General features: G+C 34.7%; 1 protein-coding gene across 1 annotated transcript; it reads right to left on the bottom strand.

The window, feature by feature from the left end:
- Window positions 1-4838: 4838 nt before the first annotated feature.
- On the bottom strand, window positions 4839-25451 carry LOC132544592 (bifunctional apoptosis regulator-like). Its single transcript, XM_060208209.1, has 7 exons — window positions 25183-25451; window positions 24056-24284; window positions 23517-23673; window positions 23170-23318; window positions 17789-17944; window positions 5565-5761; window positions 4839-5025 (listed from the first exon to the last, which is right to left on the bottom strand). Exons 1-7 carry the CDS (start codon window positions 25449-25451, stop codon window positions 4839-4841), a joined length of 1344 nt encoding a protein of 447 aa, XP_060064192.1.
- Between the last annotated feature and the right edge of the window lie 291 nt (window positions 25452-25742).

The raw sequence follows: 25742 nt of genomic DNA, 5'->3' as shown, positions 1-25742 counted from the left end.
CAGAGAGCTACTACCCTGGGGTGGAGAGTTATTGAGTTATTCTCAGACACCAGATGGGGGAGTGCCGACATAAAGCCAGTTACATACGAATCAAGATAAACAGGTTGAGACAGAACTGGTGACAAATGTGTTTGGGGAATGGATGGTGGAAATTGAAGTCCTCTTATAGAATCAGGCCCATTAGTACACAAGGAGGAGCCTACTAATACTTCCAAGGCTAAAAGCCTACACAATAACTGAGCTATCTGAAAGAATTTTGGAGAACACTATATACATTTAGCAAAATTTAATTATAGTTTATGATTAGTATGTCAAATATATTAGGTTGTATAATGGATTCTACAAACTGAATTACCAAGATTTTTTCTGCCCACTGAAAAATTTCAACATGCTATTTGTCTTCAGTATTAGAGTGCCATCTGAGCTAACCTTTAATAATAACAGGCAATCTTAATCCTTAATACGAACATGCCATCCAAGAAAATCTCCATATACCAACAGGCAATTACAGATAGTCTTCAAATAAGAATAGGCCATCTCAGATCGTCCTAACAATACACTAATAGGCCATCTCAGATAGTCCTCACAATACACTAATAGGCCATCTCAGATAGTCCTCACAATACACTAATAGGCCATCTCAGATAGTCCTCACAATATACTAATAGGCCATCTCAGGTAGTCCTCACAATACACTAATAGGCCATCTCAGGTAGTCCTCACAATATACTAATAGGCCATCTCAGATAGTCCTCACAATATACTAATAGGCCATCTCAGGTAGTCCATACAATAAACTGATAGGCCATCTCAGATAGTCCACACAATATACTGATAGGCCATCTCAGGTAGTCCTCAATGCAAAGCAGCCATCTCAGGTAGTTCACACAATATACGAATAGGCCATCTCAGGTAGTCCTCACAATATACTAATAGGCCATCTCAGATAGTCCTCACAATATACTAATAGGCCATCTCAGGTAGTCCATACAATAAACTGATAGGCCATCTCAGATAGTCCACACAATATACTGATAGGCCATCTCAGATAGTCCTCACAATATACTAATAGGCCATCTCAGGTAGTCCTCACAATATACTAATAGGCCATCTCAGGTAGTTCACACAATATACTAATAGGCCATCTCAGATAGTCCTCACAATATACTAATAGGCCATCTCAGGTAGTCCTCACAATATACTAATAGGCCATCTCAGATAGTCCACACAATATACTAATAGGCCATCTCAGGTAGTTCACACAATATACTAATAGGCCATCTCAGTGGTCCTCACAATATACTAATAGGCCATCTCAGATAGTCCTCACAATATACTAATAGGCCATCTCAGGTAGTTCACACAATATACTAATAGGCCATCTCAGATAGTCCACACAATATACTAATAGGCCATCTCAGTGGTCCTCACAATATACTAATAGGCCATCTCAGATAGTCCTCACAATATACTAATAGGCCATCTCAGGTAGTCCACACAATATACTAATAGGCCATCTCAGATAGTCCTCACAATATACTAATAGGCCATCTCAGATAGTCCTCACAATATACTAATAGGCCATCTCAGATAGTCCTCACAATATACTAATAGGCCATCTCAGATAGTCCACACAATATACTAATAGGCCATCTCAGGTAATCCTCAATGCAAACAGGCCATGTCAGACAGTCCTCAAGACTAAAAGTCCATCTCAGATATTCCTAAATGTTACAGTTCATGTAAGACAGTCCTAAATATACAGTAAAGTCTTATGAACCACAGTGATTTAATGCTAGAAATATGAAAGAGCCAGGTACAGCCATGCCAATTAAAACCAATAAACATATAAATAATGTTACGAGTAGACTGACAGGATTTTTAGGAAAAATGAAGGTATTTAAAGATCATTACCCTGTTACAAGTATTAACATAACTAAATGTTAAAACATCTGATAACCAATGATATGTTTCTGATATAGAAAATAGAGCAATAACTGAATAAGCAATTCAAACGTATCATCATTATGAATAAGTACTCAGACTACAAATGAAGACAAATGGAGATTGAAGACCAGTAACTGTGATATAAGAATATGTGTGAGCAACATAACTCCCTAGCTCATATACTGGCAATACTTGTCAACCTTGCTCATTCAGTGTATCAAGTAGTTGGAGTTTATCTTATTTTTACATAAACAAATTTTAATTTTTGTTTTTCTTTAATTTTGCATGTACGCGTACCACTATTTTCTTTCCCGAGAATATTATATACAATCTACAATATTGACAACATGCTGGTACTTTTTCCTCATTTTAAAACTTGTTTGTTGACAGTGTGTACTACAGGTAAATATGATCCATGGAGGACGATGTCAACTGATAAAACAGGTATCTACAATTATAAAGTAGTATTTCACTGTAAAACATGTGATAACAACATTCCTAAGATTATGCCAAACTGAGGGTACATAACAATACAAAAGGACATATTGTACAGTTGATTATATGCAATGGATCAAATTTCATTACATTTGTGGTCAGTAAGAGAGAATGCGCAAAACCTAATATCCAGCAAATATCTTAAAATGAAACCAAAACTCAGAAAACATGTTAAGTCTGCATATATGTGAGTATTAAAACATTGCAAAATATTAGCCTTGCAAAAAGTATACGTAATACAGTAAGACTGAGGATGTAAAGACAAAGTGACCACAGTACAAAGCCATGACAGCCACCAGTTACACAGATATATAAGAACGCTGTAAGGGTGATGTATACCTTACGTAGACACTAGGTTTGTTTGCAATCATCTGCCTGACAACATTTCATACTGTAATCTAGTTTTTTCTGGAAAAAAAATCTGAAAATTGAATCAGCATGTGGAAAGCAGTACTAGAAGATGGTCCAATCAGAGCCTGATTGTCTGTTACAGACTCCAGCCCTACCTAAATCTGATTTACTTGTCAAATACAAGAACACTGTCAATACAAGTAAATAAAAATCTTAAAAAAGAAAAATTGATTGTCTAAAATTTCGCCCGCATAATGTAATCAAACCTTTTATGATCTCTAGATCAAATAGGACTGTTGATCTCCTAAAACAGTATATTTGGAATCAATAGACATCAATGATTAAAAATAAATAAAACCGTTCCCATCCCTCACACACACACACACACACACACACACACACAAAAAGTTGGAAATAACAATTTTGCGAGTAAAAATATTCAAATGATCTGATAAAATTGAGAATTTTTAAGTAATTTTCTTTCTAATATAAACTCCATTATGAATGATAAAAGTGAATTTGTACAGGACAACACTTAAAAGCACATGTAAGGTATAGATAACATCTACTGAATGACCCAATGTCAATAAAAAAATCATCAAAGTTTTAGAGAAATAGCCATTATAAAGCTGTAACAGTGAGCAGTCCTCAGGCTATGGATAATAACAGTACATGATTTTACCATTATCAGAGAAGTATTAAATTCATTGAAAAATTGAAGCTTGGATTCTCAAACAGTAAAAGGAGAATGTCATAAAACAAAAACAATGAGAATGTTTTAAAACAGATGAAAATCAGTGGTCTTGATGGCCTGATTCAGTGGCACAACATTCTCAATGCTATGCCTAATGTGTTAACCCCTGTCTTAGCAGAGACTGTATCGTCTCTCATATCCTCTAATGTACAGAAAGATTTCTGTATTTTATGGCATTTTATGGATAACTGTGAAGGGCGGCGTTCAAAAAGTCATGTGACAAGCCTGTATCAGGCATGCTATACTCCTTAACTCTCCTTCAAAAAAGGATTGTTACAAAAGATTTCTTATGTGGAAACCTTTGTAACAATGGATTCAATACACTCTAGATGTATTGTAACTAGTAACATTGGATTCACTTCACCTTAGATGTATTGTTATTAGTAACACTGGATTCACTACAATCTGAATGTATTGTTACTAGTAACTTTGGATTCACTACAATCTAAATATATTGTTATTAGTAACACTGGATTCACTACAATCTGAATGTATTGTTACTAATAACATTGGATTCACTACAATCCAAATGTATTGTTACTAGTAACACTGGATTTCCTGTCTTTTTAATCTTTTAGTTACATCAGTTACATTGCATCAATAATTCGCCCTCAACTCCAAATCTATAGTCACTATTTAAACTCAAATTATCCCTAAATCCAGGATTACTAGTTACATTTGATTTATTATACTCTAAATCAGCAGCAATTTCATTCTGACATAGATTTTTCCAAAGAACCCTTTATACACTACAAACATTTTGTTCTTTGGGTTTCAGCTGTTTTAGTTTCACAGTTAATGATAGTTCTATATAAGGAATTGATTCACAGATCACAACTAAATATGTAGAAAACCCCAATTCTTAAAAAGTATTCATTCTTGAAGAAAATTATTCCCTAACAATTGATAACCTTGAGATTACAGATTCTACACTATGTTGCATAGAGAATTGATTTTCTATATTGAAGTACATAGTGCCTTCAAACTCATTATAATGACATAGTGTAGTGCCTTCAAACCTTCAAACTCATTATAATGACATAGTGTACCTGCAGGTTAGGGTACAAAATTTGTTATTCCTGTTTACATTTCATACTAACCTAAGTCAACATAACTCATAATTCCTTCACAAAAAATAATGTGTTCTAAAACATGACATCAATTTTTATGACATATCCTCTATGTCAAATTTTGACTAGGCTGAATTATGACTAATGCCAATTTTTTCTCAGACCTACAAACAAAACCTATTGCTATTGATAAATCCTGTGTACACAGTCCTTGTAATTGTCTAGTTCCTGGGGTTGTTACTCCTGATGTGATGGTAGGTCTTCTCTAAGCTTACGTAGGGGGAGAGGTATAGAGCCACGTAGAAGAAGATGTTACAGATGAAGGATGGAATCACCGGCCAAATGATGACAAAAAATACACCAGACAACAAGCTCTTTCCATAATTTTTTCCGCTCATTGCAATGTTCCTGAAAACCAGATACATGTAAAGCATATAAAATGAGGGTATATTGTCAAACCATTAATTCTTGTGGGGGGTATATCTGAATTCATATTGCTAATGAACAGAATATTTGTGGATTTTTATAAGTTCTATTATCTAGAAAATTTAATTCGAGCCCCAATGAAATAATTATGCTTTTATAAACTATAAAATTTGCATCTAAAAAAAAGGAAACGGAAACTTTGTTTATCAAAAACATTAAACATTATTACAGCATGACATATCAGATAACAGATGTTAAAACTGACGTAATTAAAAGGAATCAAAAGCAGGTTTTAAGAAGTTTTAGGAAGGTCTTACTGTATGAAGAAGCTAAAGTGATTGGTCAGGAATAAATAGATAATGCCAAACTGTTCATCTGCAATTTGGAAATCACACCTCAGTCACCCTTGTGAAAGTCAAGTGAATTTTCCACTGAGGTACAGACTACCTTACAAAATTGAAACGGGCAATACACCAGACATTACAGCAATATACTTCATAATGACAGGATGAAGAACTAACCTGTATTCGCCTCGTAGGAAGTTGACAATGAAGGTACACTCCAAGTAAGTCTGACTCATACAGGTGAGTATTATGAGTCGACTGATCCAGTAGTGGGTAGTCATCCAGTCATAAGCATAGATTCCGATGAGGTAGTAAGGGAGGAATATGCCACAGGATACAAACTCGGTCAGCTGACGGCTCGTTATGTTATCGAACTACAAAAAAATCATGATGTTTGCTGGAAAGGCTGTTAAATATGTCTCATTTTAGCACCTGCTGCAGTAAAGGTCAAAGCTATGATTAAACTTTACTTGAATAGAAAACTGAAGTAAAAAAACAAAAAACAAAATAAACAAAAATCAATTTAAGAATTATATTAACAACAAAAGTTTTATCAAAATGTTTTCTTATAAGTAAGAACAATGCCAATAAAATTGATAAAAACTGATTACACATGTTAAGTACAGATGTACATAAAATAGGAGGAGGTCTGTAACTATTTCAATAAACACTGATGAGATACTTGTAACCATATTCAAGACACACAATCATCAACTTAAAATCCAAAAGCTTTCAATTCACAAAATTCTTTAATTTTTATTGAAACATTACATTGTGAAATCTGCCAAGACAAATCTGTGAAATCTGATCATATATGATTTTGAATGGATAGCATCAAAATTGATAACAATTCTGATCCTTTTGCTGTGAACAACAACAGTTTTGTTTAATAAAAGTACAGACTACAGCTGACACATGCCTAACTTCCTACCAGCACACTGGCAGTAAAATTGCAATATGCTGATTTTCTAAATTGGCTCTATTCAAACACATAATTTAAATGCAAGGACTTGAATATCTATAATTTGAAATGTCTAGTTGTGAAGCAAATATTTCTGATTTAAAAACCTGACAAAGTATTGAAGATTAATACCAAAGAAATCCAAAGTGATTTGAAAACTTGAATAAGGATGATGGCAACACTTATAAAAATACAGTTGATGAAAATTAATAACAAGAGGCCCATAGTGCCTTAATAATCACCTGAGATTTCCAGGTCTTTGGGCAATTTTAGAACCTCTCCATCAGTCCCAGCATTAGGGCAGACAGAACAGAACTGATGCAAGCATATTTATAAAGTTTTTATTGTTTCTAAGTTTGAAGGTTTAATTTTCAATTAAATGGAACTGATAACACTGCCTGTTGTTGTAGTTTAGCATATTTGATCCCTGTGACCTTAAATGTAGGTAAAGGTCATTCATTTGAACATACATGTTAGCCCTTAATCTCAGCATGCTACTGGCCCAATATCATACCATGGAAAATTTGGCTATTGAGAAGAAGTTGTTAAAAGTTTTAACACATTTGCCTCCTTTGACCTTGACAGTAGGTCAAGGTCATTTATTTGAATAAACTTGGTAGCCCTTCTGACCAGAATGCTACTGGCCCAATTATCATGACCATGGATCATTTGGTTATTTAGAAGAATTCATTTGAAGATTTGGAAACATTTCACCCCTGTGACAGTGAAATTTGGTCAAGGTCATTCATTAGCCTTTTGCTGTTTGAAAAGAAGTTGAAAATGTAACCTGTTTACAACGCTAGACAAATGACACCAGACAAAAGATGATCATGACCTAAAACTGACACAAAAATTCTGTGCATTAAAAGTGACATTGCTGTTGAGAACAATGTCAGAATGAATGCTGAACAGAATTAAAATTTCATTAAAAAAGGTTCCAGTTTATTTAAATACAAACATTTCTTTGACAAGTTCAAATTTTTACAGATTTGACAAGAAAGAGTAAGTTTGTAGAGAGAAAAGCAAAATTTAAATACAAACAGGCAATGGTTTTGATCTAAATACACCCCTGACAATTCATTGCACGGACATCATAATGCTGTTAACTTCAACTAGCTGTTATGAAAGATGAGCAAATATGATCATTGTCATGATTCACTTTATCAGATAGAGCTGACAAATAAATAAAGAAAAATAACACAACAGAAACACTAATAAACAAAGCATGCTTCCAGTCTGTTGTCTAGAACTTGGGGGCTGTCATAACTCAGTGGGTAGTGCACCAATGTTAAGATCCAAGGTGTGTGCTCCATGCTCCCTCCCTGTGATAGTTTGTGTTTTATCAGGAAGCTGAGAAATGCACCAGTCTATACTGATGTGGTTGTGTTCGTGTTAATTGGGCATGAAGACATTTTAACCGAGCTGTTCTGGATAGCTATATAGTGATAAGTTACTTCAAGGAGACCATATCTCATAATAGCCCTGGTTATTGACTGTGCAATAAAAACCCAGTGTTCAACAAACAAGTCTCAAATATCAATATAAATTTAAACGTCATAAAATATATATTCCTGCTTATACTACAACCACCTTATAAACTTTATTACTGTAAAGCCATATGTTTCTGTGGGTTTTTTTTCAAAACTACTTTTTCTTGGACATTTAATTTCCTAGATACATAAAGCTAAATAAACATCACACTAATTATGACAGTGTGTGGACATCTAGATTTGTGGATTAAGAGTACCAGTGAAGTCAGCAAAAATTAATCCTCACAAAGAATAATGATTTCACGGTAACCACCAGTCAATTCTATAAACACCATTCAGTTTTGATCAGGGATGACAATGACTGATAATATAGATTGGCCCACACACTAAGGATAATTGCTTGCTATCTGGTCTTTGATTCCCAGGATTTTTATGGTAATCAGATGTGTTTATGTTAATGTCACAATAGGCAAATCCAAATATGACCACAACTTACATAATAAGAATTCAACAAATACTTTGGTTGATGTTCCTTATAAACAAAAGGAGAATTCAAAAGTCTGTAAACACATCTCATAACGTGACTGTTAAACAGCAACCAGACAATTAACAACTTAATTATTATATAACAAAATGTCTAAAACTACTAGTGTTAAACAGAATTGTTAAATTACCAGCTTCTTACATACGAAAAAAAATTCAAAGTGATGAATATCAGACAAACATGTAGACAAATTCCCGCTGTGCACATTAATGATGGAGACAGACATGCTTTTTAACGTGATAGCTCTTACATTAAATCACCATACTTGTACAAGTTATGCTTGAAACAGTATTAAACTGCAAGACTTTCAAATCTCTTATCAACAATAAATGAAATATCTCTATGAAGACATAATTGCACTGGATGATCCTTTTGTACAGCAAGAGTCCAATCTTGACAAATATTTTTCTTCATAACAAGTATGAAATTCCGAATATGTGAAAAAACTTTGGAACAGTGTTGAAACTAAGATCAGTTCTACTATGAGAAATGATGAAAACACTGGGGTCAAGCAGCCTCAACTCCTACAATTTGGAATGGAAATATAGGTATGAAAATGTGAAACAAGAGGCCCAATGGCCTTAACAGTCATCCGAGTTACAATGTTGTTGTTGGCCTTGTAGTATGTCCTCGAAATAATCTTATCAACAAAGTAAAATAACTTGAACTACATTTTACATGTAATACAAACATTAAATGTGCATACCATTACCTGCAATCAAATGTTCAGGCTTCAAACCATGTTTGAATTTAAAGAATTACACTCAAAAATTTTATTTTCCTATATAAACTTACATACATGGAAAGCATTTTATAGATTGTATCATATCTGGGTGTTGAGGACAATTTTGAAACTTATGTCAATTTGACCTTTAGTGGCTTCACCCATCAGCACCTGGGGGTCAGTCAGGGTCAAGATGTGATTATCATCAAACTGGCATCAAAGTTTGACATATTTCCAATAAAAAATAAACAAATTATGCTCAAAAATGGAATTTTTCTACATAAACAATAGTGAACTTTATCCCTCCCCTGGGGAAATGTGAGACACTTTAGACTCTTCCATCCATAAAATGTATTTGATTTTAGCATATACTGAGGTAATGAGAAGAAGGATTTTGAAATTTCAACAATTTGACCCCTTTTTGGCCCCGCCCCTCAGCCCAATGAAGGGTCAGGACCATCTAATTAACAGTTTTGGTTCTGCTTTGGCTATGGAAGTTTTCTGCAAACTTCATGATTGAAATTGATTGAAACGTTTCTCAGAAGAAGACGAAAATGTAAAGAGTTTACAGATGTATGATGCATGACACTAGACAATGGGGATTGCAATAAATCACCATCAGACATTGTGTCATGAGAATGTACCAAAACATCAGACAATGCATCTATCATCTTATAAAGACCAAAGATCAATTGTAAGAAATCTGAGCTAATGGCTATTGACCAAAAAGTCCTGTACCTACATTATAGTACAAGGATACAAAAAATCAGAAAAGGGGCATAACACCCAAGAAATCATAAAAATGAAACAAAAAAAAATTGCAAATGGAACATGAACTATAATTTTAGTTGAAAACTACTGATCATATGTTCAGTTGGTTGGTTGACTGACAGGTTTTTCGTCTCCATGACTCCTCCTATTTCCAGACATCATCTCATTGTTAAACATCAGCGTTCTGGCGATGTGAGAGGGTGACCTGCATCCCCCTCAGAGGGGTGGAACCATCTGACACGGTGTGTGGCCTAATGCTATCCCTACACCCCTGGACTGGCATTATCATACCTGTTCTTTTTCGAAAAGCCACAGACAGATCTTTAATGTGGGAAATTGGACAATCCTTGCATGGGGCCACCCTTTAAAGTCCCATCTGCCAAACTATGATTAGTGGTTATATCTATGTAATTAACACTTGTTACTTTGGTTGAACATCATAAATCCTTTTCAATCATATGTTCAACTTCACACAAACTTAAACTGATTCCATGAAAGGGGCATAACCCCTTGAAAAATGATGGTAATATAATGGATATAAATATAAGTAAACTGTACAGTGTACATCAATGTAATAACTTTGATAAGAATGAATGAATGAGTGCTTTATTATTACTTTTAAGAGCTCGCTTTCTTTTTTGAAATTTTGCTACAGTGTGCATTTGTTCGTACATCATTTATAATTAACAAGTAACTGTATGCTGTGTCAATTCCAAATTCAATGATAGCAAAGTGAAAATTTAGTAGCCGTAAACATATACATTACATTTTTACATCTTTTTCTGTTCACCCTTGAACTAAATCTATAACCACCAGCCAAGACATCTGCAATTGAATTAGTTAGAAGAGGAGCCATCCCAAACGATTTCACAATTTACTTTTTCAACTCCTGCATCTATTTCTGGTAGTTTAATTAGTGTCATAGCCACAATTTAAAATATAATAGCTTCAATTATTCTTCAAGCATTTCCATATTGTTTTAATAATGGTGACATTGACAATAACTTGACAGTTAGCTAAATTACATTGTGGCGTCAAATCCAATATCTTATTAATCAAACCAGCCAAGTCTATTATGCTCCAGACTTAACTTATCAATGAATGTTTCAGGCCACATTCTACCAAAATCCATTTCAGAGAATGATTCACGATGATTTAGTGGAATTTCGTTGTAGTTAACAAAAAGATGAAAGTCATATTCACTCAATTTCGCATCTGATCCACTACGAAGACTTTGGTCTACAAAGAAATGTTATGACATTTATACCCTGGTATAGCACATGAGTTAATAACTTAATATATTTACAGAATTTTAACTCTAAGTCCATAAACAAATTCTTCAAGACAAAAAAAGACATTTTGTAAATTTGTTTGCTAGATTTATTGCACAGAGAAAAGTCATTTTCACTTTGAGGCAGGGACTCCTTTTAGTAACTTGCAGCTACCTTAACTAAAGAGAATACAGAAGGCCAGTTGCATCCACAGCAGTTGAGGTAAAGTGTGACAGCAAAGACTGGTACTTATCTCAGATTTCCTAGACATGAACTGCCACTGGTAGCAGATATGAAATCACATAACATTGAATCTGTACTGTCAGATAGTAATAGTGTTATAAAAATGATAATTAACAGTAACTGACACATGATGATAAAGTATTGCAATGTATAAAAAGAAATATCAATAGAGCCTCCCTCCTACTGCTCAGCATGGAAAATCAACAAAGGACAGTAACTCTTATTATTGTGAGTCACAAGACCAAATCAAAATAGGTAACACTAGCACATTTCAAGAGATATGTACATTCATGTACTAATGCTTTAACAAAAATATATATGATATCAAATTTTCTAACAGTCATAAAAGTACAGATTATAGCCTGGAAGTAGCTAAAACATTATATCTATAAATACAAAGTGAATAATAGCTTACATATATATCCCCTCACTACCTGATCATTTCATCTTAACAAAGTCTACTATGGAGTTCATGAGATACCCTGTCAACAAGTTTTTTTTTTTTTTTCAAAAGTGTCTAAGTGTGAACTCTGACCCTTAAATCTTACATAACCAACCCCCAACATGGACTCAGGTGTGGACTTAAATGTTGCTATGTTTGTATACCATGAGGAGACATTTGACTTTTAACTTTGATGGTAGATAACCAAGATACATGTATAAGTCAACTGTAGAGCTAGACAAATGCTGTGGTATGAATATATGAAATATATCTGTTGAGAGGTTTTAGAGATGTCTTGTTCACAAACTTTTGTTTTGAAAGTTCAAATGGACAACAGTGACCTTTGACCTTAACCTTTCATCATTTACATCAAAATCTTTAAGTCCGATGTAGAGCTTAGTGGTGTGATGTTTTAAGGTGAATATGAACTAAATCTATTAATGGTTTCACAAAATATCTTGTACACAAACTCTTTATTTTAAAAGTGGTCCAGGATTATCTTTGACCTTTACCCTCGACTCAAATCAGGTATAGAACTTTATGTAATAATTTTATATGGTAATATGAATTTACAGTATATCTGAATGGGGATTGAAAACATAATTAGTACTTAATGCAACAGAGGTAATTATCTATTTCAGCGTTTCCAGTTGAACCTGGGACCTCAGGTTTACTAGTCTGACGCTCAACTGATTGAGCTGAAGAGAAATTCTCTTTAACTAGATTGGTCGAGCGTTAAACTGCTAAACTCTATATGGGCAACAATCTAAGTCATTACCTATTTCAATGCCTTCACTAGAATTTGAACATGGGACCTCTGGTTTACAAGTCTGACATTCAATTGATCAAAGAAGAGTTTTATCTTGCTCAGCATTGCAGCTAGTATTACAAAGTTTAAATAAAGTTTTGATTTCAAAAGTGGTCAAGAGTGACCTTTCACCTTTAACCTTGATCAAAGATCATCAAAGTTTAATCATAGGTAGAACTTGATGACGATGTGAATATATATGTATATATGTCAAGAGTTTCATGAGATACCTCGTACAAAAACTTTGTATGCATGGAGACAGGCACAAGCAAAGTAATTACTACAGATCTACCACTGCCCCACCCCTTCTTAACTAAGTGGTGTATATAGATATAGCCTTAGTAGAGGGGAACATCCACATTTCAGTTGATCTCGGAATGAAGTCTATTCAATCCATGGGTTGATTGATGTCATGTGGTTTCTCCTATATTTCTAAGTAAGTCCATGTTAAAGACAACAATGTGGCTGCCTACACATCATTATGTTTAAGATTTGAAAAGCCAAGAAAGCCTATATCATAGCATCCAAGTTAATTATTGTGATTTGTCGTATCTGTTTATGTCTTCAGACTTTACTGGAGAGAAATATTTGTTTTGGGGATACAGTACAACACAGTATTTTTTGTCATTAATCATGGATATATCATGCAATATTTTATTAATTTAATTTCATTAAACATCACTCTCATAAACTTAATTCATTAAAAATCTTTTGCACAACATCTCCCATAGCATGATACCAGGAATATTCCTCAATGAAATAAATGAGTTATCAGATAAGTTTTTGTCATTCTACAGGGGTTTCTGCAGCTTCATCTAGCTCTGTATATATCTGTCTGACCCTCCACTATTAATCATTCTACAGGGGTTTCTGCAGCTCCATCTAGCTCTCTGTATATATCTGTCTGACCCTCCACTATTAATCATTCTACAGGGGTTTCTGCAGCTCCATCTAGCTCTCTGTATATATCTGTCTGACCCTCCACTATTAATCATTCTACAGGGCTTTCTGCAGCTTCATCTAGCTCTCTGTATATATCTGTCTGACCCTCCACTATTAATCATTCTACAGGGGTTTCTGCAGCTTCATCTAGCTCTGTATATATCTGTCTGACCCTCCACTATTAATCATTCTACAGGGGTTTCTGCAGCTCCATCTAGCTCTCTGTATATATCTGTCTGACCCTTCACTATTAATCATTCTACAGGGCTTTCTGCAGCTTCATCTAGCTCTCTGTATATATCTGTCTGACCCTCCACTATTAATCATTCTACAGGGGTTTCTGCAGCTTCATCTAGCTCTCTGTATATATCTGTCTGACCCTTCACTATTAATCATTCTACAGGGCTTTCTGCAGATTCATCTAGCTCTCTGTATATACCTGTCTGACCCGCCACTATTAATCATTCTACAGGGGTTTCTGCAGCTCCATCTAGCTCTGTATATATCTGTCTGACCCGCCACTATTAATCATTCTACAGGGGTTTCTGCAGCTTCATCTAGCTCTCTGTATATATCTGTCTGACCCTCCACTATTAATCATTCTACAGGGGTTTCTGCAGCTTCATCTAGCTCTCTGTATATATCTGTCTGACCCTCCACTATTAATCATTCTACAGGGCTTTCTGCAGCTTCATCTAGCTCTCTGTATATATCTGTCTGACCCTTCACTATTAATCATTCTACAGGGGTTTCTGCAGCTTCATCTAGCTCTGTGTATATATCTGTCTGACCCTCCACTATTAATCATTCTACAGGGCTTTCTGCAGCTTCATCTAGCTCTCTGTATATATCTGTCTGACCCTTCACTATTAGTAGCTAATAATGTTAAAATGCACTGCTGCCCAAAAATGTAATTACCAGAGATGTACTGGGTTCCTTTCTTATAAGCAGTTAAAATGGTTAAAATGGCTGAACTTGCAAGAGGAAAGCAAGGAACAGATCGTGACTGAGACAGGACTGCATAATATTCTACATGCGCAGTTTGAGGAACATAAATGGTTTTAAATTTCAACATAAAACTAGTTTGGTGCTTGTACATATTTCCTGAAGTAATGTGATATTCACTGCGGGTTAATTTACTGGTTCATAGTTTTATGTTTGACAAGAAACTTTGAAACAGTGCATTCAGAGTAAGGGTTAGACATGTAACATTTGTTACTTCAGGTACAGGTACTTTTGTTAATCATAGAATAATTCTGTGCCACCCAGACCATCTAAGACTGGTTACAGTAAAGTGACCAGATTGCACAGATTTGTAAGACTTGCAGACTGATGAATGGAATGAGACTAAAGCTATCGTATGTAGAAACATTGATACACATTCATCATATTACGAAGAAATGTCATCAAAGCATTATTACTTTATCTAAAGCAAAATACAATATCCATCTGTAACCCTATCATCAGTCAGTCTCTGGTTGTCTTGTTTTGTGTTCTTTTTCTGGTCCTATCTCCACCATGTTGTAGATGTGGTGCTGACAGACTAATCAAGTGTGTATAGTGACAAGAAGCTTTAATGGCTACAGAGATAGTAACAATGGCTGGGAAGTTAATGTTGCACCTGTGGATAGGCTGTACCTGTTGTACTGGAATCTGATGTCACACCGGGGAGACCATTAAATCTATATTAATCCACCCAATATCACTAATGTTACATAACATATGATGTCAGACACTCACTCATCAGTGTACAGACAGGAAATCTCGCATTGCCATGCCATGACTTATTGTTGGCAAATAATTAAAAAAAAATTAAATGCAGATTAATTCCAGTTTCTGTAAATCTAATAAACAACAGATTTTGATAGATTTACAGTTATATAGGGTTTACAAAACAAAAATGTCAATGTTGTAATTTCAAGCCGAGTGTCACCCAGTTCTTAAAAAATACTCTCTTTACAACCAACATTTAAAAAAAAAAAAAACCAAACAAACCAGGGAGTTTCATAGCAGAATTTGGGTCAAGGGGCGATAACTCTAAGTAGATTTATTTCACATCTAAAATGTTCTAGAAAATCTATGCAACATATCACTGTACAGCTACTGTGTTGATAGTGCATGTTCCATATGAAATTCATTTGTCAAAATAAAATGTGACTCCATATGCTATTTCATTCTAATTTTTCATCACTTTCTTTCCTTTTCCATTTCAATTAATTCTCAAGATTTAGACACTAGTCTACACTACATGTATCTAGGAATAAGTGAACTTTTAATACTGCTGTTTCATGGAAAGAAGTTTTAAACATGAACAAAAGAGATTACAAAATAACTACTTAAAGTCTCTATTATTTTTTCTTGATATATGTAATATATTACTGGCCTGAATGATGTAGAGTTTCATCACATTAATATCCATACAAACCATTTAGTGAGATGTTGTATCAAACAATACAATATGTTATTTATTTAGAAACCTGGGGAATTGTTTCTGTCTTGAAATAATGCAACATTTTATGTAATCTACTTTGGTGACTATGTAACTGGTACCTAATGATGTGGAGACTTACCGGACACTGACTTTACAGTGTACCCTGAACAAAAACAGAAATGAATATTATCATTCTCTATATAATCCATAATCAAAAAGGTTGAAAGTCACATCAAAACTGGCTGGCTCAATACGGATATATTTATGAGTGTAGTGTAGGATTTTCACCTGTGCTCCTACTATTAATTAATATAATTGTAACTCGCCCTGAATGGGACTCTATCGGTTCTTACATCACAAGTTCACCAACTGTAACAGCCACCACGAAAGGAATAGGTAAGATTGAAAACAGCTATGGTTTACATCATCACATTACAAATTAATATTTTTAATTGAGAGTAATTAGATAATGCTGATGATAATATCATGCAGATTGGATCCAGTTGTAAGAAATTTGCCAGAATTTTCAGGCAGTGATCTCAATTGAAACTAAACAGATGACTCAAGGAAACAATGACTGGTAGCAATGTTTCTGAGCGCAGATGAGAAAATTGTTAAATTAAACAAGTTGTGAGAAAATTAAACTGTGTAACTCTTTATGTATATGAAAATTCAGTTTGCAATCATTTTATTCACTCTATATTGAAAATTGTAATTCCATATCATATCAATGAATGGAGATACTTTGTGCCAGAATTTTTTATTTCCAAAGATTTATACTTTGGTAATGTCATTGTAATGTGTATTCCATTTTTCCATTTTAAAATGATGTACTATGATGTAATATAAAAGGACCAATTTGAAGAAAAATATAAATATGAGACTTTTGATACTTGAATGGACTGTTCTTAAATTGTTTGTACATCTATTTAGGGTTAACATAATAAAATCTCCTAATTGCCTAAAGCTTGAAAATAACAAAACAATCTCTTCCCTATACCTCTAGTTAATGCAACTATTCAAGACAACCTATGTCACAGATATGACATACTTATTCATATTGATTCAGACTTTATAACTGGAGATTAAAATACATAATTATGTTGCAGCTCCTTATCAGTATAGATTTATGTACTGGGATATTTGTAGGCCATTTGACAATGTAAAGAATGAGTAGGGGGGTGGGGGTTTGGGGCGTTCGTTAATTTGACTGAATTTTTAATAATTTGCTTTGGGTTGTATAAACTACTGGTTTATTATATTTTCTAGAGAACTATTGAATTATAAAAAGTATGACATTTTCAGTGGAATATATCACATCAGTAGCTAAAAGGTTCACATATTCAATATACAATTAAAGCTATATTTCTGAAGGGCTGCTTTGACATCACTGAACTTGTAATGTCACATATCATACGGGCTACTCATATCAAGGAGAATGCTGCTGAGCCAAAGGTGTGCATTTCATAAAGATAACAATACATGGGAAATATAATGAACTATGACGTTCACATACAATACAGTGCATTAGTGTGTCTGACTCTGACCCTGAATCCTGATATATATTCAATGTGTTACCATGTCTAACACTGACTCAGAATACTGAGATATATACAATGTGTTACCATGTCTAACTCTGACCCTGAATCCTGATATATATACAATGTGTTACCATGTCTAACTCTGACCCTGAATCCTGAGATATATACAATGTATTACCATGTCTAACTCTGACTCAGAATCCTTAGATCTATGTATCTGTTTTATTACTCACCATGTCTAAACCTGCTTCAGAATCAGCAGCACATGTGTTGTGTACAAAAGGGATGAATACAGAATCATATTCAAACATGTACATGAGTAACATTGTAGTGCGAGGGTTGTCTTTCATTCCATATAACAACAGTATGGCAAGTCCAGGGTGCAGTGACTGTAAGTATAAAATGTACATCAGGTAAGTATCAGGAACAACCAGTGACGACAACTGTTTATGATATTGATTTATTTTGATAAGATCATTGTTAAAGGAAGAAAAGGAAAAAATGTAAACACACTTGACTGTAAATCTATCATCTTTCAATATGTATCTGATAGCTCATTTCTGTCTGTATAACCTGTTAAATAAATTATATCTTAAGAATGTGATCTCTAAGCTTTAACTGGAAATATTTGTAAAATACGTGGAAGGCTTTACTGGGGAGAAATTGCATAGGCCTGAGCTGGTATATAAAATGCATTGAGTATATTTTTGTGTGCAGTTTTTACTGTAATTTATTGATTATTACATGTGCTGCCCCAGTGTTTGTATCATTAGTTGTTCTACATCATATTGTGTGCTGGCCCAGTGTTTGTATCATTAGTTGTTCTACATCATATTGTGTGCTGCCCCAGTGTTTGTATCATTAGTTGTTCTACATCATATTGTGTGCTGCCCCAGTGTTTGTATCATTAGTTGTTCTACATCATATTGTGTGCTGGCCCAGTGTTTGTATCATTAGTTGTTCTACATCATATTGTGTGCTGCCCCAGTGTTTGTATTATTAGTTGTTCTACATCATATTGTGTGCTGGCCCAGTGTTTGTATCATTAGTTGTTCTACATCATATTGTGTGCTGGCCCAGTGTTTGTATAATTAGCTGTTCTACATCATATTGTGTGCTGCCCCAGTGTTTGTATTATTAGTTGTTCTACATCATATTGTGTGCTGCCCCAGTGTTTGTATTATTAGTTGTTCTACATCATATTGTGTGCTGGCCCAGTGTTTGTATCATTAGTTGTTCTACATCATATTGTGTGCTGCCCCAGTGTTTGTATCATTAGCTGTTCTACATCATATTGTGTGCTGCCCCAGTGTTTGTATTATTAGTTGTTCTACATCATATTGTGTGCTGCCCCAGTGTTTGTATTATTAGTTGTTCTACATCATATTGTGTGCTGGCCCAGTGTTTGTGTAATTTATTGGTATGTATAGTATGTGCTGGCCCAGTGTTTGTATAATTTATTGGTATGTATAGTATGTGCTGGCCCAGTGTTTGTATAATTTATTGGTATGTATAGTATGTGCTGGCCCAGTGTTTGTATAATTTATTGGTATGTATAGTATGTGCTGGCCCAGTGTTTGTATTGTGTGCTGGCCCAGTGTTTGTATTTATTAGTGGTTTTACATCATATTGTGTGCTGGCCCACATCATATTGTGTGCTGGCCCAGTGTTTGTATAATTTAATCGAAAGTATAGTCTGTGCTCGCCCAGTGGTAGGGGAATTTATTGGTATCTATAGTGAGTGCTGGCCCAGTGTTTGTATAATTTATTGGTATCTATAGTGAGTGCTGGCCCAGTGTTTGTATAATTTATTGGTATGTATAGTATGTGCTGGCCCAGTGTTTGTATAATTTATTGGTATGTATAGTATGTGCTGGCCCAGTGTTTGTATAATTTATTGGTATCTATAGGTGCTGGCCCAGTGTTTGTATAATTTATTGGTATGTATAGTATGTGCTGGCCCAGTGTTTGTATAATTTATTGGTATGTATAGTATGTGCTGGCCCAGTGTTTGTATAATTTATTGGTATCTATAGTATGTGCTGGCCCAGTGTTTGTATAATTTATTGGTATCTATAGTATGTGCTGGCCCAGTGTTTGTATAATTTATTGGTATGTATAGTATGTGCTGGCCCAGTGTTTGTATAATTTATTGGTATCTATAGAATGTGCTGGCCCAGTGTTTGTATAATTTATTGGTATCTATAGTATGTGCTGGCCCAGTGTTTGTATAATTTATTGGTATCTATAGTATGTGCTGGCCCAGTGTTTGTATAATTTATTGGTATCTATAGTATGTGCTGGCCCAGTGTTTGTATAATTTATTGGTATGTATAGTATGTGCTGGCCCAGTGTTTGTATAATTTATTGGTATCTATAGTATGTGCTGGCCCAGTGTTTGTATAATTTATTGGTATCTATAGTATGTGCTGGCCCAGTGTTTGTATAATTTATTGGTATGTATAGTATGTGCTGGCCCAGTGTTTGTATAATTTATTGGTATGTATAGTATGTGCTGGCCCAGTGTTTGTGTAATTTATTGGTATGTATAGTATGTGCTGGCCCAGTGTTTGTATAATTTATTGGTATCTATAGTATGTGCTGGCCCAGTGTTTGTGTAATTTATTGGTATCTATAGTATGTGCTGGCCCAGTGTTTGTGTAATTTATTGGTATCTATAGTATGTGCTGGCCCAGTGTTTGTGTAATTTATTGGTATGTATAGTATGTGCTGGCCCAGTGTTTGTGTAATTTATTGGTATCTATAGTATGTGCTTGCCCAGTGTTTGTATAATTTATTGGTATGTATAGTGTTTGTGTAATTTATTGGTATGTATAGTATGTGCTGGCCCAGTGTTTGTATAATTTATTGGTATGTATAGTATGTGCTGGCCCAGTGTTTGTATAATTTATTGGTATGTATAGTATGTGCTGGCCCAGTGTTTGTGTAATTTATTGGTATGTATAGTATGTGCTGGCCCAGTGTTTGTGTAATTTATTGGTATGTATAGTATGTGCTGGCCCAGTGTTTGTGTAATTTATTGGTATGTATAGTATGTGCTGGCCCAGTGTTTGTGTAATTTATTGGTATCTATAGTATGTGCTGGCCCAGTGTTTGTGTAATTTATTGGTATCTATAGTATGTGCTGGCCCAGTGTTTGTATAATTTATTGGTATGTATAGTATGTGCTGGCCCAGTGTTTGTATAATTTATTGGTATGTATAGTATGTGCTGGCCCAGTGTTTGTATAATTTATTGGTATCTATAGTGAGTGCTGGCCCAGTGTTTGTGTAATTTATTGGTATCTATAGTATGTGCTGGCCCAGTGTTTGTGTAATTTATTGGTATCTATAGTATGTGCTGGCCCAGTGTTTGTGTAATTTATTGGTATCTATAGTATGTGTGTTTGTGTAATTTATTGGTATCTATAGTATGTGCTGGCCCCAGTGTTTGTGTAATTTATTGGTATCTATAGTATGTGCTGGCCCAGTGTTTGTGTAATTTATTGGTATTTATTGGTATGTATGTTTGTAGGTATGTGCTGGCCCAGTGGCCCAGTGTTTGTATAATTTATTGGTATCTATAGTGATGTGCTGGCCTATTGGTATCTATAGTATGTGCTGGCCCAGTGTTTGTATAATTTATTGGTATCTATAGTATGTGCTGGCCCAGTGTTTGTATAATTTATTGGTATCTATAGTGAGTGCTGGCCCAGTGTTTGTATAATTTATTGGTATGTATAGTATGTGCTGGCCCAGTGTTTGTATAATTTATTGGTATGTATAGTATGTGCTGGCCCAGTGTTTGTGTAATTTATTGGTATGTATAGTGAGTGCTGGCCCAGTGTTTGTGTAATTTATTGGTATCTATAGTGAGTGCTGGCCCAGTGTTTGTGTAATTTATTGGTATGTATAGTATGTGCTGGCCCAGTGTTTGTATAATTTATTGGTATCTATAGTATGTGCTGGCCCAGTGTTTGTGTAATTTATTGGTATCTATAGTATGTGCTGGCCCAGTGTTTGTGTAATTTATTGGTATCTATAGTATGTGCTGGCCCAGTGTTTGTGTAATTTATTGGTATCTATAGTATGTGCTGGCCCAGTGTTTGTGTAATTTATTGGTATCTATAGTATGTGCTGGCCCAGTGTTTGTATAATTTATTGGTATCTATAGTATGTGCTGGCCCAGTGTTTGTATAATTTATTGGTATCTATAGTGAGTGCTGGCCCAGTGTTTGTGTAATTTATTGGTATCTATAGTATGTGCTGGCCCAGTGTTTGTGTAATTTATTGGTATCTATAGTATGTGCTGGCCCAGTGTTTGTGTAATTTATTGGTATCTATAGTATGTGCTGGCCCAGTGTTTGTGTAATTTATTGGTATCTATAGTGAGTGCTGGCCCAGTGTTTGTGTAATTTATTGGTATCTATAGTGAGTGCTGGCCCAGTGTTTGTTTAATTTATTGGTATCTATAGTATGTGCTGGCCCAGTGTTTGTATAATTTATTGGTATCTATAGTATGTGCTGGCCCAGTGTTTGTATAATTTATTGGTATCTATAGTATGTGCTGGCCCAGTGTTTGTGTAATTTATTGGTATCTATAGTGAGTGCTGGCCCAGTGTTTGTATAATTTATTGGTATCTATAGTATGTGCTGGCCCAGTGTTTGTGTAATTTATTGGTATCTATAGTGAGTGCTGGCCCAGTGTTTGTATAATTTATTGGTATCTATAGTGAGTGCTGGCCCAGTGTTTGTATAATTTATTGGTATCTATAGTGAGTGCTGGCCCAGTGTTTGTGTAATTTATTGGTATCTATAGTATGTGCTGGCCCAGTGTTTGTGTAATTTATTGGTATCTATAGTGAGTGCTGGCCCAGTGTTTGTGTAATTTATTGGTATCTATAGTGAGTGCTGGCCCAGTGTTTGTGTAATTTATTGGTATCTATAGTGAGTGCTGGCCCAGTGTTTGTGTAATTTATTGGTATCTATAGTATGTGCTGGCCCAGTGTTTGTGTAATTTATTGGTATCTATAGTATGTGCTGGCCCAGTGTTTGTGTAATTTATTGGTATCTATAGTATGTGCTGGCCCAGTGTTTGTGTAATTTATTGGTATCTAGAGTCAGTGCTGGACCAGTGTTTGTGTAATTTATTGGTATCTATAGTATGTGCTGGCCCAGTGTTTGTGTAATTTATTGGTATCTATAGTATGTGCTGGCCCAGTGTTTGTGTAATTTATTGGTATCTATAGTATGTGCTGGCCCAGTGTTTGTATAATTTATTGGTATGTATAGTATGTGCTGGCCCAGTGTTTGTGTAATTTATTGGTATGTATAGTATGTGCTGGCCCAGTGTTTGTGTAATTTATTGGTATGTATAGTATGTGCTGGCCCAGTGTTTGTGTAATTTATTGGTATCTATAGTATGTGCTGGCCCAGTGTTTGTATAATTTATTGGTATCTATAGTATGTGCTGGCCCAGTGTTTGTGTAATTTATTGGTATGTATAGTATGTGCTGGCCCAGTGTTTGTGTAATTTATTGGTATGTATAGTATGTGCTGGCCCAGTGTTTGTTTTCATTGTTTCTAGCTGTAGTTAGCTGGTATAGGTTTTTCACCTTGTATTCCCATAGTGTTCCTGGCAGCTTTGATCCTCTTTCAGTCAACTCCTTCAGGGATTGCAATACCACCTTCCTATGGAGATTGTCCATGATATCTAATTTTTCCGATAGGTCAGTTTCATCCATGACTAAAAGTTGCCGTCCATCTAAAAGATGTACCAAGCAGACATGTTGTAGGAAAATACAAATGTAAAGTATATATCATCAAAAAAAAAAAAAAAAAAAAACCAGTTTTAAATAAAAAGGGATCTATTTCAAACTTCTAATTTATTTTTTGTTATAAAAAACTGTCTGAAGAATTAACATCGCAGTAATTTAACAGTTAAACTACAGAATATATGTACCTATTCGTTCTTCTATTGCATTGCTGGCATAATCAGCACTCCAGGCCCCTAACTCTTCAAGCCAGGTTCCTACATCCTCCGGCTCCCAACGTAAGATTGGCTTGTATATCAACAATCCATCGTTACTGTAACGCCAATACCATCCCACATACATCATCTGTAAAAATAATCATCGTAAATCATATATATGACATTCTGATATTTTCCAAGTCATTGTAAGTGTAACAAAAGTGGGTGATTTTAAGTAAACATCATTTCCTTATCAGTCATAACACTTTAAACATAATTTGTTTTTTTTGCTTGCTGGGTATAACGACCACAGTCGTTTTAAGTTGAGGCCTTCAATACTTCAATACAAATAGAAAGGCCATGGCATTAATCAAAGGTTTGGGATTGGCTTATTATATAAAATTTGAATGATTTTAGGTTTCTTGCTTACCTCAACAGCATAACTGTAAATAGGTTGGGTTATCATATCAGATATGGCTTAATGTTAGATTGATATGGGTTTTTTCTGTTTGGCAGGAGGCTAAACTCACCATCACTACCCCAGCTGCTACTAGGAACCCTACACAGAAATCCTTTGCTTTTATTGCATTTTGTCTTGGAGGTTGTACAGGCCTACCCTGTAGTCCAGCTACAGGACCTTTAGCTTTTAATTGCTGACCAAATTTCTCAAAGTCTGCTATTATTTTATCATTTTCTCCTGTATTTAATGCCTCTTCTCTTTCCTTTAACTTTTCAGGATAGTCTTTTTGCAACACTTCTCTGAAAACAAGAAAAAGTCGAGACAAAATTGAATCACAGATGTAATACTGTAACACCTCATTTGACTATATGAGATGTTTCAAGTTTGAAATGAAATACTGTATAGACTAATGTTTCAAATAAAAATCAAAAACATTGTCTACCATTCTACTTAACACTCCATGGGCAATACTGCAGAGTGGAATAATCTACTATAAATCATTTCTAACATAAGGTGCAGTGAGTAGTACATCACTACCAGAAATTACAGCGCATGGTATATGTAACATTTTGTTGGACGTATATCTATATCTCTAATGTAACATCATAATATAATTCTAAACTTTCTAAAGTCATTTTATTATTATTACATGAAATCATAATACCTCTTAGGTAATGTCATATAAGTCCATATCATTAATTTTTCGTTGTTTGTACACAAAATGCAGCTTTCAGATTTGTCGATTATTTCTTTTCATTTCTCGATGATAAAACCACATCTTCAACGTAGCTCCATCCACTTGATAATGATTGGAGGAGTCAATGGCAACACGCCACTTTGCTGCATTTCTGTCAGAATCTCTTTTTTATAAATGGAATATCAGTTTACTTATCATGAATGTGCCTGATGCATCCTTTCAATTTGCAGAGGTTATTCTTTAATATCAGCATAAAACTAGAAAATATTCCTATCAAAGCTTAAATGTAAAACAAAAAAACATTGCATGAGGATATATGGTGTTCACAGAAAAACACAAAAATCACATACCGTTACAAAGCTATAGGCTCTCTCAAAAAAATGGATTCTTGTGAACACATTTGTGCTTTTTATTATGATAAAGACATTGTTAATATTTTTGGGTGCTAATGATTAATTCAGTCATTAGTATGATCACAAACTATGTTTAGCTATCATTACCTTATGAAGATGTTGACTTTCGGTACTTCCTGCCATGGTGAACGACAATCAGGGCATTCCAAGCGTTTCGAGGTGTTGTACCATTGTACTAGACATAGCCTACAGAAGGTGTGACCACATGCAAGCGAGGTAGGTTTTACCAACAGTTCATAACAGATGTGACACTTAATGTCCATGTCATACACGGAAGTCTGTCGCTCTATTTGATGTGGTGAGGATGTCATTTCTGTATTTGCATCTCGCCATAGGTCTTCTGTAGTCTTCATCATTTCTTAGTAGGCAACCTCAGACATCAAAACTTCTTTTATCTTCTTTAACACCTACAATACAGGAAACAAATTAACAATATTTTGAAGTTCAGAACAGAGTCCATAACAAACATCATGTAAGCCTATAACAGTCTACTATGTTGTTTAAAAGAATACTCAGAGACTGTAAGGCTTTTTATTGTGGTTACTAAACTGGCTTTTATTCTGGGAGCTGTCCCTGTATGTATAATACATAGATATTAATCAATACAGATTGGAAAAAAATCTATTACTTTGTTATTTTTCATTGTA

The sequence above is a fragment of the Ylistrum balloti genome, unplaced genomic scaffold (genome assembly GCF_031769215.1).
Source record: "Ylistrum balloti isolate Yb309-2 unplaced genomic scaffold, AGI_CSIRO_Ybal_v1 Utg369802, whole genome shotgun sequence".
In the NCBI taxonomy this organism is placed as follows: domain Eukaryota; kingdom Metazoa; phylum Mollusca; class Bivalvia; order Pectinida; family Pectinidae; genus Ylistrum; species Ylistrum balloti.
Note: the sequence above shows the minus strand (reverse complement) of the source record. Positions and strands in the feature narration are given on the sequence as shown.